The sequence below is a fragment of the Pseudophryne corroboree genome, chromosome 1 (assembly GCF_028390025.1).
Source record: "Pseudophryne corroboree isolate aPseCor3 chromosome 1, aPseCor3.hap2, whole genome shotgun sequence".
NCBI classification, from domain to species: domain Eukaryota; kingdom Metazoa; phylum Chordata; class Amphibia; order Anura; family Myobatrachidae; genus Pseudophryne; species Pseudophryne corroboree.
Genome location: NC_086444.1, coordinates 269,859,281 through 269,873,826, shown reverse-complemented (window position 1 = coordinate 269,873,826; position 14,546 = coordinate 269,859,281). Strand labels below are relative to the sequence as shown.

At 44.7% G+C, this 14,546-nt stretch overlaps 1 protein-coding gene across 1 annotated transcript in view; it reads right to left on the bottom strand.

Annotated features, from left to right (window-relative positions):
* The window catches only part of ADAMTS19 (ADAM metallopeptidase with thrombospondin type 1 motif 19), a 512,659-nt gene that overhangs the window by 230,802 nt on the left and 267,311 nt on the right, over positions 1-14,546 (bottom strand). The window contains exon 10 of the mRNA XM_063964256.1: positions 11,077-11,227. Coding sequence (XP_063820326.1) covers positions 11,077-11,227 — 151 coding nt within the window. The remainder of the gene's footprint in view (positions 1-11,076; positions 11,228-14,546) is intronic.

Here is a 14,546-nt window from a genome sequence, read left to right as displayed (position 1 = left end):
ATATATACGGCAATATCACTGGAATTATATGGCAGTACCACTGGACATATACGGCAGGATCACTGGAATTATACGGCAGGATCACTGGAATTATACGGCAGGATCACTGGATTTATACGGCAGTACTGCTGGACATATACGGCAGGATCACTGGTCTTATACGCCAGTACCACTAGAATTATACGGCAGGATCACTGGATTTATACGACAGTACTGCTGGACATATACGGCAGTACCGCTGGACATATACGGCAGTATCACTGGACTGGACTTATACGCCAGTACCACTGTAATTATACGGCAGGATCACTGGACTTATACCGCAGGATCACTGGATTTATATGGCAGTACCTCTGGACATATACAGCAGTATCAATGGACATATACAGCAGGATCACTGGACTTATACGCCAGCACCACTGGAATTATACAGTAGGATCACTGAACTTATACGGCAGGATCACTGGATTTATACGGCAGTACCTCTGGACATATACGGCAGTACCTCTGGACATATACGGCAGTATCAATGGACATATACAGCAGGATCACTGGACTTATATGCCAGTACCACTGGAATTATACGGCAGGATCACTAGATTTATACAGCAGTACCGCTGGACATATACGGCAGGTTCACTGGAATTATACATCAGGATCACTGGAAGTATACGGCAGGATCACTGGAATTATACGGCAGTATCAATGGACATATACGGCAGTATCACTGGACTGGACTTATAGCCAGTACCACTGCAATTATACAGCAGGATCACTGGACTTATACATCAGTACCGCTGGACATATACGGCAGTATCAATGGACATATACAGCAGGATCACTGGACTTATACGTCAGGATCACTGGAATTAAACGGCAGGATCACTGGAATTATACGGCAGGATCACTGGACATATACAGCAGTACCGCTGGACATATACGGCAGGATCACTGGATATATAAGGCAGGATCACTGGACATATCCAGCAGTACCACTGGACATATACGGCAGTACCACTGGACATATATGGCAGCACAGGGACACCACCACTGGACTGATGCAGGACAACACAGCACCACTGCAATGGACTGGACTTATACAGCAGCACTGGACATATGGCAGCAGAGGACACCACCACTGTGACTGGACTGATGCAGCACAGCACACCACCACTGGACTGATGCAGCACAACACAGCACCACTGGACTGGACTTATACAGCAGCACTGGACATATGGCAGCAGAGGACACCACCACTGTGACTGGACTGATGTAGCACAAGACACCACCAATGGACTGATGCAGCACAACACAGCACCACTGGACTGGACTTATACAGCAGCACTGGACATATGGCAGCAGAGGACTCCACCACTGTGACTGGACTGATGTAGCACAAGACACCACCAAGTAACTGATGCAGCACAACACAGCACCACTGTACTGGACTTATACAGCAGCACTGGACATATGGCAGCAGAGGACCCCACCACTGTGACTGGACTGATGCAGCACAATACACCACCACTGAACTGATGCAGCACAATACACCCCCACTGAACTGATGCAGCACAACACAGCAACACTGTAAGGGACTTATACAGCAGCACTGGACATATGGCAGCAGAGGACACAACCACTAACTGGATAGATGCAGCACAAGACACGGACACTGAGGACGGAGACACTCCTCTCTGTACACTCTCCAATGCTGGAGTAAAAATGGCGGGGACACGCAGCTCCTTATATGGAATCCAAACCCGGCAAGATTCCGACAGTGGGATGATGACGTTTTGCCTCATTCTGGTTTCCGAGTCAGGCGGGAAAAGCCGAGCCTGACTCGGATCCGGGCACGTGACATGAAGTCCGGTAGGGTTTGGTTCTCTGAAAACCGAACCCGCTCATCTCTACTTTGGAGCGCTTGCTGGGGGCCGCCCATCGCTAGGCAAAACCACCCAGCATGCTGACCGGAGCCTACCCCACTTCAACAAGCAGAAGTAGAGGAAGCCTCCTGCTGGCGCAGCTTAGTTGCGCCTGCAGGAGACCCGCCGCCATCTTCCCAATTGCGGCAGCTGCGTGTGACGTCATGCTGCTGCCGCAGTCACGCCCCCATTCATGCCGCACTGCCCCCCGTTCATCCAGCTCCGCCCCCGCAATGCTCCATCTCCACCCTGGAAACGGAGCGTTGCCCGCCGCCCCAACCCCCTCCCCACACACACACACACTTTCCCGCCCCGCAACTGCCTCTGCCTGATTGACATGCAGAGGCGATCGCATTTTCTTTCAGAGGCGCCCACATCTTTTTCTCAAAAATTCCAGTCGGATCACACACTGCAATACAACCTGAATTAGGTCCTCAGTCCAGACTAGAAAAAAGGAAATGTTGGGAGGTATGCATAAAGCAGCAAGCACATTCCTATAAATTATTTGTCTTAAAAAAAAAAAAAGTAAAAATAAATAAATATTGTTGTCCTTACAGTGATGCAGTTTTAATTTTGTATATCCAGTTTGACACTTTTTTACACAGTTTTATACTGTTCAGCTGCATAAATCTGATTCCTACCATAACTTATCAGTCTGTGTTAGTCAAATGGTGTTCCAAGATTGCACTTTAATAGAATGTTTGCGTTAAGAAATTACGTTAAACCAGATGTTACCTTTTCTGCACTGAAGTCAACACATCTGTAGAACATAATCTTGTATGTATCACAGAGTAATCATAGGCATTTGGATATTTCATATAATATGTCCATTCTTGACAAAGTTTTGATTCTATTTTCTAGCTGGAGCCATAAACCTTTCTTTAATAGCAGACACAAGTATATTTACAATATTACACCCGGTGCTCACTTACAAGTTTCTTGATATCTGTCTGTTCCTTATTTTATCTATCCCAGCTGTGTGCTCAGCTTATGGAAAGTGTGATAGTCCTTTGCATGTCCCTCACTGCGTATAAAAGTTCTGTACAGCACAGTATGCCAGAGCACTGTCATCAGCACGGAATTAAGAAAACAGTTTGTTTGGACTTGGTGGGGATTCAAATACAAAAACAACATTTGTAATGTGTCTTGACCCTGTTTCTGTGATACACCCCAGAAAACCAGCCTTCATTTTGGCCTTACCGTACACTTTAAAGCTTTCTCATGAATGTTTTGAAAATACTAAATGCATGGAGCATACTATAAAAAAGCGTAATATCTCACACATTAAAAATGACAAGTACATCATACTTACTAAAGACAATAATACGGGATCAGTATGGTTTGCCTATGGACGGAATGCCGGCAGTTAGAATAGAATAGAATTGACTGGCATGTATCAACGATGATCGTTCAATTATGAACGATTGCGGGCACGCGCATCGTTCATCGTTGATACATCCATACTGAAAGATATGAATGATTTATCATTCATTTATAAACTATATCGTTCATATCTTTCAAGATATCGCCCAGTGTGTAGGCCCCATTATGCAGCAAGGAAAACAATCAATGATAGGTATTTCTGTGCAATATACATAGCTACCAATCTCTCCCAAATGTGCAAGTAGGAAATGAAGGGATCTCTGTATGTACACATCATGACCTGGAATCGTTGGGAAATATGTGTGCATTATATAAGTCATCAATATTTGGTGCAATGTGTGTCTATCAATTGAAACTTGTTAAAGTATATTGTGTTAAGTAATACCATAATAATCTTTAAGGCATTAAGTGTAAGTGATAAAATCTTGCCGATAATACACTGTTCAGTGCATGGATTCCTCTATGGGGAATATTCAATTACCCACAGTGTGTACTGCACATGTAAAGTTCAGGGTAAAGCTGTTTAATTAATTGCCAATTTCCCTGTGCAGTAAACTCACAGGTACTGCGTTGCTGAAATCATGGGTTTCTCTGCGCATTACATCCCAGGGGGTGCATTTTAACACACTGCGACAGGCTATACCATGACTTTATGGAGCTTGTTAAATACATCACATGACTGTCCCCAAGGAGAACTATTGCTATAACAGTTCTGTAGTAAAGCCAGTGGAACTTTAGTAAATGTTGGAGGTATCTGAAAAACAGACTTTTTGGGGGCTTTAGTGCTTAGCATTAGCATAGAGAAGCGCCGAGACAGATTTGCGCTGCTTCATGTGAGTCTTACAGTGTGCAGAGCATCATCCATGGTGTTAGCATAGAGACACACCGAGGTGGATTTGAGCTGCTGCATGTGGGAGTCACAGTGTGCAGAGAATCGTCCATGGCGTTTCCATAGAGATGCGCCAGGTGACTCAGAATGTACCATATGTAGTTTTTCAGTTATTTAAACTTTAAATGGTTGTTTCGAGAAATGAAACAATAAGAAAAGAAATAAAGCTCATCATATTAGAATGCCCATACTGTAAAGCATGGGTCTTCAACCTGTGGCCCTCCAGCTGCTGTGAAACTACACATCCCAGCATGCCCTGCCACAGTTTTGCTATTAATGTATGCTAAAACTGAGGCAGGGCATGCTGGGATGTGTAGTTCCACAGCAGCTGGAGGGCCACAGGTTGAAGACCCATGCTGTAAAGCAATCTATCAAGCAGGGGATGAACTAGTCAGTAGTTATTTTCAACACACTGAAAGAAAGAAATGGCTGTATTGGTTTTAAAACCTATAACAAAATGATAGTACCGTTGGGCTCAATGTGATATGATATGTTTGCCAGTGATGGTCCACACGTCAAATACCGCTTGTGTGTTCAGGTTAATAGCGGTTGCCTCTGCTGATACACCTAAAGCCGTGTCTGTTAAACCTAATCTAATTATCACGTGCACAGATAAGGTACTACATAGAAAGTAATCACTAGGAATCAGAGACATTTTCTAATGTTTAGAGTGTGCACCTGCATTTTTCTTTTTTCTCTGTGGTAATATAAGTCTCAGCATGGTAGCACCTTATGTTTAGTATTAGGGTGTGCAGTCCATAAGCGCCCCCCTGCTCCCCCTTCATATATTTTCTAAGAGGTCATGCTGAGATCACAATTGGGTGCCAGAGAAAGCCCAGAAATATGCTACGTGAGGATTGGGGGCAGTTACCTTTGCAATGACTGGGCCTAATATCAGCATTTCATCTCAGCTGTTGTCTAACACACTGTCCTGGCAATTTGTTTTCATTTCTGGCATCTCACAATTTCCATGCAGTGCAGGGGGCCGGTGCTGAATGAATCATTATACATGAACATCAATCTGGCAGCATGCTGAAACACTGTAGAAGTTGCATAATTATGGGCAACTCTAGGTATGAAACATACTGTGCAGTATTCATCTGTAATAAATGTAATTAATTGTAGGTTATAGTCCACATGGTCAGATTTGCCAGTGCAAGTCTTCTGTCGTAACTAAAAAGCACCATATTATATCAGTGTTGGAGGGAGTGTTTGTGTTGTTTACACAAATCCCTGATGTATACAGAATGTGAAAACAGAGGGCCTGATGCGAAACTAGATGTACACCTGTTTATGGGCTACACATGCTCCAGAACTCAGCACACGCAAGTACAGGTGATAGCGATTCATACTCACACTTATTCCTAACTGAGCTGCAATGGGGTATTCTCAAATACACAAAGCTGAATGAGAGATTGTAGGTGCAACTGTGCACTAGTTGGGCATTGGCGTAGATACTGTAGGACTGTTCCCAGGTGCAGGGCCGGACTGGGACTAAAAATAGGCCCTGGCATTTTCGAAGCACACAGGCCCACCTCTGTGACTCCTCCCCTTACTATTCCTGACTCCTCCCACTTATTAGTCTATGCTCTTACAAATATAATTAATATTCTAACAACATACAAGCGTACATCATTCTCTATTAAAATACACACAACCAGTGGTTGAAGAGGAAATTTTTAAGTGGGGGTATGGAGATGTGAAGTTTGTAATTAAGCGCGCGCCGAAGGTGCGTGCGCTGCGGAAAAGGGGGCGTGACCACTCAAAAGGGGGCGTGGCCTTCAGTGTAGTTTACCACACCATACACCCCTTATACGCATTATGCACCACAATAGTAGGACCGCTTATACTATCTAGTACTGGTGCCTCTTTCACATTATACCACACAGTATGAGCCAAAATTCACATTATAGCACCCGGTATGAGCCGAAATTTACATTATATGCCCCCAATAGTGCAGTGCCAGATCCACAATTACCCCCACAGTGCCAGGTATACAAATGCCCCACAGTGCCAGGTATACAAATGCCCCACAGTGCCAGGTATACAAATGCCCCAACAGGGCCAGATCCACAAATGCCCCCACAGTGCCAGGTATACAAATGCCCCCACAGTGCCAGGTATACAAATGCCCCCACAGTGCCAGATCCACAAATGCCCCCACAGTGCCAGATCCACAAATGCCCCCACAGTGCCAGATCCACAAATGCCCCCACAGTGCCAGGTATACAAATGCCCCCACAGTGCCAGGTAAACAAGTGCCCCCACAGTGCCAGGTATACAAATGCCCCACAGTGCCAGCCAATTGCCCCCACAGTGCCAGCCAGGTATACAATTGCCCCCACAGCAGCCAGTGCTGCAGCTGCTTACCACTGCTGCTGCTCCTCCTCCGGGCTCCGGCTGTGAGGGACGGGTGAGTCAGGAGAGGTAGCGCCTGCCAGCGCGGCTGTGTCTGGCGCGGCGGTGTACAGCGGACTTCGTTCAAACCAGCCGCCAGTTCGTGAGCCAATCAGAGCTCGCGGACCGGCGGCTTCTGATTGGCTGCTGGTCCGCGAGCTCTGATTGGCTCGCGAACCGGCGGCTGGTTTGAACTCTGCTATACGCCGCCGCGCCAGACACAGCCGCACTGGCGGGTGCTCTCCTCTCCTGACAGCTGAGACATGCTGCCGCCGGACTGAGCGGCAGCGTGTCTCAGTCAACGCTGGACCGGCCCACGTGGCCATCGGCCCTTCTGGCATTTGCCAGAAGTGCCAGATGGCCAGTCCGGCCCTGCCCAGGTGTAACTTTAATATAGAGCTGCTGCCAGTGTGCACTGATGATGCTGAAGATAATTTTTAGGAAACCAAGTGTACTTGCAGTAGGTAGGAAAATGTGAGACGTGCACAACTCTGAACATGGGTGACTAGTTACAAATGTATCCATGAACCCAATGTGGAGCACATACTGTACTCCTATTTATCATCCTGCTCTGCATCAAGCACAAGGTGTACTATAAAAGGTCTCATATACAGTATGTAAAACAAACCTGATTCAAAGGTGAATGCAGTTGTATGCGCTATTGTGATTTTTTACTGGATTCATGGATGCTATATTCAGCCTTCCCCTTGTGACTTGCGTGCAACGGAATGTGTGAGCCCTGAGATGCCCACTTTCAGTGGCCATGGACAGTGTAAATTCATCGGTGGTTGTAAATACTCCACCATCAGCACATCATCGCTCTCACCATTGTCACTTGAACCATCATATGGCAGGCACTGTGTTTCCGTCTCCCCTCCAGATAAACATGGCCACAGGGCTGCGATACTGCTTCTGAGAACACAGCCACTTGCCCCACCCACAACACTCCCATAGCATGCACATGAGTCAGCCTTTGTAGACTTCTGGATGCCTCACAAATAATTGCTCAACTGTACAACATTGGCACTGCGTCTTCCACTGAATCAGGCCCTCTGTGCTGCAACACGTGCCCTCTGATTCTACCACTGAATCGGCCCCTCTGCTGTAAAACTAACACAATCCACTATTGCATGGGATGATATGTTTAACTACTGTTTTGATGACATTTTGTTCATGTATAACTCCATTTTGTATATGTATAACTCCATTGCTTTATACTGTATATGTTCCTATTATTAGGATAAGTACTTTTGCAGACATATAGGCATCAGTTAGAAATATAGCTCTACAGCTGTCTTTCACCTTTGGCCTAGTGCGAAGGACATAGTGAGTGGGGAATGTACACAGCTTTTAGACTGGCTGATTATAATAAATATATGTTCCTGTTATCAGTATCTCAGGTGGAAACTGTTTAGTGAGCTGTTTGGGGTATTTGGGGTTATTCCGACCCATTCGCACGCAGCGGTTCTTCGCTGTGGTGCAAATGGGTTGGAACAGCGCATGCGCGGCGTCTGAATTGCGCACGCGTGCCATTGCCCAGCAACAGCCATCGCCGGGCAGCAGCCAGAACAAAGAAGAAAGTGATCGCTAGCGCGATCGCAAGAAGATTGACAGGGAGGAGGCATTCTGGGGCGTCTACTCACCATTTTCCGGGCGTGGAGATCTGAATGCAGGCGTGTCTAGGCGTTTGGAGGGCGGATGTCTGACGTCAATCCCGGGACCTTCGTCGCTGAATCCGTCGCACAGGGTAAGTCTGACCCTGGTCTTGTTTTACAGGAAACTTTTTTAGCATAGCAGGGCTGCACAAGCGATCGCAGCCCTGCTATGCTAAAATACACTCCCCCATAGGCGGCGGCAAGTTGATCACACAAACAACAAAAATTTGCTACATGCGATCAACTCGGAATGACCACCATTGTGTTCATAAGTGGGTGAAAGAGAAACTGTCAGGTCTAAGATAAATTATCTTATGTGAATGACTACTAGACCCAGCTTCACAGACACTGAATGTAATATCTTTTAAGACAATTCTTACAGGAGGGCTATAAAGCCTAGAGACTTACACATAGCAGATCAGTTCCGATCAAAGCTAGTTGTGTCTGCAGTGGACCTAGCCTTTTACAAATTCCCTCCAGCTTTTAACTTGGTGGTAATTCACATCTGATTGCAACAGCAAATTTGATAGCTAATGGGCAAAACCATGTGCACTGCAGGGGAGGCAGATACAACATGTGCAGAGAGAGTTAGATTTGGGTGGGTTATTTTGTTTCTGTGCAGGGTAAACACTGGCTGCTTTATTTTTACACTGCAATTTAGATTTCAGTTTGAATAGACCCCACCCAAATCTAACTCTCTCTGCACATGTTATATCTGCTCCCCATGCGCTGCCTATGGTTTTGCCCATTAGCCAGGGCCGGACTGGCCATCTGGCACTTCTGGCAAATGCCAAAAGGGCCGATGGCCACGTGGGCCGGTCTAGCACTCACTGAGACACGCTGCCGCTCAGTCCGGCGGCAGCGTGTCTCAGCTGTCAGGGGAGGAGAGCGCGCCAGCGCCGCTATGTCTGGCGGCGTATAGTGGACTTCAAACCAGCCGCTGGTTCGTGAGCCAATCAGAGCTCGCGGACCGGCAGACAATCAGAAGCCGCCGGTCCGCGAGCTCTGATTGGCTCACGAACCGGCGGCTGGTTTAAACGAAGTCCGCTATACGCCACCGCGCCAGACACAGCCGCGCTGGCGGGCGCTCTCCACTCCTGACTCACCCGTCCCTCACAGTCGTAGCCCGGAGGAGGAGCAGCAGCAGCAGCGGTAAGCAGCTGCAGCACTGGCTGCTGTGGGGGCAATTCTATACCTGGCAATTGGCTGGCACTGTGGGGGCATTTGTATGCCTGGCACTATGGGGGCAATTGTTTATCTGGCACTGTGGGGGCAATTGTATACCTGGGCAATTGGCTGGCACTGTGGGGGCATTTGTATACCTGGCACTGTGGGGGCAACTGTTTACCTGGCACTGTGGGGGCATTTGTATACCTGGCACTGTGGGGGCATTTGTATACCTGGCACTGTGGGGGCATTTGTGGATCTGGCACTGTGGGGGCATTTGTGGATCTGGCACTGTGGGGGCATTTGTATACCTGGCACTGTGGGGCAATTGTATACCTGGCACTGTGGGGCATTTGTATACCTGGCACTGTGGGGGCATTTGTATACCTGGCACTGTGGGGGCATTTGTATACCTGGCACTGTGGGGGCATTTGTATACCTGGCACTGTGGGGGCAATTGTGGATCTGGCACTGCACTATTGGGGGCATATAATGTAAATTTCGGCTCATACCGGGTGCTATAATGTAAATTTCGGCTCATACCGGGTGCTATAATGTAAATTTCGGCTCATACCGGGTGCTAGAATGTGAATTTTGGCTCATACTGTGTGGTATAATGTGAAAGAGGCACCAGTACTAGATAGTATAAGGGGTCCTACTATTGTGGTGCATAATGCGTATAAGGGGTGTATGGTGTAGTAAACTACACTGAAGGCCATGCCCCCTTTAAGTGGCCATGCCCCCTTTTCCAGAGCGCGCACGCCAACGGCGCGCGCTTAATTACAAACTTCACATTTCCATACCCCCACTTAAAAATTTCCACTTCAAACAGTGGTTGTGTGTATTTTAATAGAGAATGATGTACGCTTGTATGTTGTTAGAATATTAATTATATTTGTAAGAGCATAGACTAATAAATGGGAGGAGTCAGGAATAGTAAGGGGAGGAGTCACAGAGGTGGGCCTGTGTGCTTCAAAAATGCCAGGGCCTATTTTTAGTCCCAGTTTGGCCCTGCCATTAGCTAACACATTTGCTGCTGCGATCAGATCTGAATTAGGCCCAAAGTTAAAAGGCAAGATCCTGGAGTATCGACTGGACTTCCTTATTTAAACTACTTAATCAGTGACCATCATCTGGGACAGATCTTTAAACATCTGAGATAAGAGCTGAGTATTGTAATTTGTTCTTGCTATTATTGTAACTGAGTATTAATTGTTACTCACTTGCATGTTTTCATTGTTGTAACTTAAAAAAAAAATACGCTCATCCTTTTTGAATTGCCCTGTGTCAGCCTCCATATCTAACACATTGTATTCCAGAACCTGGTCGCTTGAGTTTTTTTTATCCGACAACAACTAAAATGGGGGCAACAATGTTGTGTAAACTCCCCAAAGGTGGGAACATTTTTCATACAGTATTATAGGCTTCGATAACGTTTTGCCTTTGTGTTCAAAGATAATAAAAGATCTTGATATTCTCATTTAGATACAGCTTTTAATAATCCTTGAATGTTGGTCTGTTTTTGCTTAAAAAAAATAACCTACATGACATCAATGCAATAAAAACACAAACTAATTTCATAGTGGATTTATCATCCCTGGAGTAAATAACTGAGCACATGTTTTATAGAAAGTCTTTACAGACATTTTATTATGTACTGTACCTGCATTTCTTGACAAAAAGAAGCTGTGGGTCCAAACAGAATCTGACATTGTTCGTCTGCTGTGTACGTCATGCCTGGCAGCTTGGAGGGAATAATCACAGAACTGATGCTTTGGGGATGTGTCTGTAGCAAACAGTTACTGGCTTTTGACCTGGCAACATACAGAGAGTTTAAAAACGTGGAACAAAAAGTGAAGTGATTATAACTAAACTGCCGTAATCATGCCTTATACAGTAAGGATAAAAACCTATTACAGCTTTATCCAGGTTTGCACTTGGCACCAACATAATGTTTACTGTCCAGTGTGTCTAAAACATTTGCATATCCTTGTCCTTGAATATTGTGTGTCTACACAATCCCTACAGTCAGCCCATATTTCTCCACACATTAGGCAGCTATCCCAGACTTCCAAGGTCACTTCTACATCTCAAGATTGCTCTGAAGAACTATTTCTGACAATGTTGGCATATTTTATCTGTGCAAATGCTAAATTCCACTTATCCTGTTCTGAATGCAGTATGTATTCCTCATTAACTGTCCATGTTCTATATAAGCTAAATAATACATCTACCTAAATTTATGAGGTTTTCATTGAATTGGAGCTCAATGAATGAATACAAAAAAATGAGGCTGCGTTTACCTTGTGTACAAAATTGTGCCTGATTCAGAGGTGGAACGCAGCATGGATCTCTGAAATGTCTTCAGTTGCAACGAATCTGAGTGTATATGCTAAACAGGCACCCACTGTCTGCTTCTCCGATCCGCTGCCTGTGCCTGAAGACACAGCATCGGATCCACAGCACTAACATTGGCCGGCCCATCAGACGGGTGTGGTATGTTAGATAGACTAGACTAAGGTCGACAGTATCTAGGTCGACCGCTATTGGTCGGCAGTAAGTAGGTCGACATGGTTTCTAGGTCGACAGGGACTGTAGGTCAACATGTACTAGGTCGACATGAAAAAAGGTCAACATGAGTTTTTCAATTGGTTTTGGTGTCGTTTTCTTCGTAGAGTGACCGGGTACTCCAATTAGTGCACTGTGTCCCCTCGCATGGCTCGCTTCGCTCACCATGCTTTGGGCAAGGTTACCGTTCCCAATTGTAGTCCACGTGGATCATAAAGTATGAAAAAGTTAAAAAAATGAAAAGTACATGTCGACGAGAGTCCCTGTTGACCTAGAAACCATGTCAACCTACTTACTGTCAACCAATAGTGGTCGACCTACACAGTGTCCACCTAAAGACTGGATCCCCATCAGACATCTGGGTAACCCTTAGGTTATTAAGCATAAGGGTAATGTATGGCCCTTTTGAAGTATCACATTGCTGACCATTGATTTAGAGCATAGAGTTAAGCAATGTTGCACCATTACAAGCATACCCTCATTAGGGCATGTTAAGGTGGAAATATAGGAATGTGCTTAAAAATACATAATCCGACAATACAGTATAATGGATATTACACCGGACATCACACAAATTGCTAACCCAGTCTTTGCTCCTTAACTCCCCAAATATCCTTTAGGTGAGATGCGCACCACATCTTACCAATAGGCCCCGGGTCTGCGTAGAGCAATAAGGGATGTTTTACCCTTTCCTGCAATTACCTATAATACTTTTTAAACAAATGATTGATGTCTGATTTGTGTTATGTTAAATACAATTTAAAGTAAGCATGTTATGTAAGATTAAGAAGAAATTTGTATGATGATCATTATGATGGTAATTATTTAGTAATGCTTTAAGAACTAATCAATAATGATATATACTTTTATTTTAAGAAGTTGGAATTTAAAAACCCTTAAAACTCACGTAGAAAAATTATGTGTTTATGGTAGAGTATGATACAGGATGTATAGCTTTAGTCATGTCAATGTGACAGGTTTGTGGTTGGTTAAATTCTCTGTGAAAATGTAACTGAAGGCTATAGGTGTGATATGTCTGTGGTAAACTGCATTTCCTTTGAAAATGTGATCTAACGATTAAAATGTATTTGGCAATAGTACAATGTAAGTTTAATGAAGGTCCGTTCTATATATCTGACATGTTATTTTGAGTTCACAGATAAATGTGTCAGGTGGTATTCTTTGTGGTTAATTAAAGCCTTGGAATACAGCCCTCATCTTGAAATATATTTCTAATAAACAACTGCAAATTATGCAAGTGGATTAGGATTGGTGAGCTGATGTTTCCAAGAAATGATTAAGCACACTGACCAATTGTATTTGGACAAACCCATGTGATGAACGCCTTCAATACATGTAGTTTAAACGATGTTATGTGCTCATCTCTTGGAATTTTGGTAGATATGCTGTGCAAATATTGACTATTAATGAACTTGTGTAAAACAGATAAAAGCTCTGCATATGTCATGTGCAGGAGGCTTTTTAGATTGAAAGCTAATGAGAATGCATTTACAATGTAATGGCTGATTTGCTGTAATACTTTTTCTTGAAACATGAAGTAAACTATTAATTACTTTAAACAATTAACTTTTGTACGGACAGTTATTTCCATTTTAATAATTAGGGGCTTGCCAACTCTTTACTGGCCACTATGCCAAGACTGACCACTGTCTGCTGCATCGACAGATGGGGGAGATGTCTCAGGTAATTACTTAAGTTTTCTTATTTTTTCAGTTTTCCCTTCAGTTTGACTTGCAGTCAGGCCTGTCAGTTGGTAAGTTGTGGCACTTAAAGTAAATTAACCTGTGAAATATTAAGTGCTGTACTGTCTGTTGCTCAACAATTCTATTTCTGTCACAGGGCACCAACATTACTAGTTACGGCTTTGCCTCTGTCTGTATTCCCATTGTGTATCATGTATATGATAGCAGTGTGACCTGTGAATAGTGATTAGTGTGTATCAGGTGTGATATCGTTACACCTGTGTATAGTTATATGTGTGTATCATGTGTTTGATCTGCGTGATTTCAGTGTGTGGGTAAGTACAGTAATTAGAGTATTATGGAGTGATAAGAAGAAGGGGAACCAAACCAGAATCTCGTGTAGGGTCCTATGGAGTGTTAATCTGGCTCTGGGGTAACCTATGCTGCGATTTGTTGCAAAATTAACATGCGCAAGGCACGCTGGGCGCATGCGCTTAGTTATTTAACTTAAAACTTAGTAGATTTGCTGTGGATCCTGTGGCGCTTTTCAGTCGCTCTGCTGATCGGTGAGTGATTGACAGGAAAGGGGCGTTTCTGGGTGGTAACTGAGCGTTTTCCGGGAGTGTGCTAAAAAATGCAGGCGTGCCAGGGAAAAACGCGGGAGTGTCTGGAGAAAATAAGAATTTACTTACCGATAATTCTATTTCTCATAGTCCGTAGTGGATGCTGGGGACTCCGTAAGGACCATGGGGAATAGCGGCTCCGCAGGAGACTGGGCACATCTAAAGAAAGCTTTAGGACTAACTGGTGTGCACTGGCTCCTCCCCCCATGACCCTCCTCCAAGCCTCAGTTAGGATACTG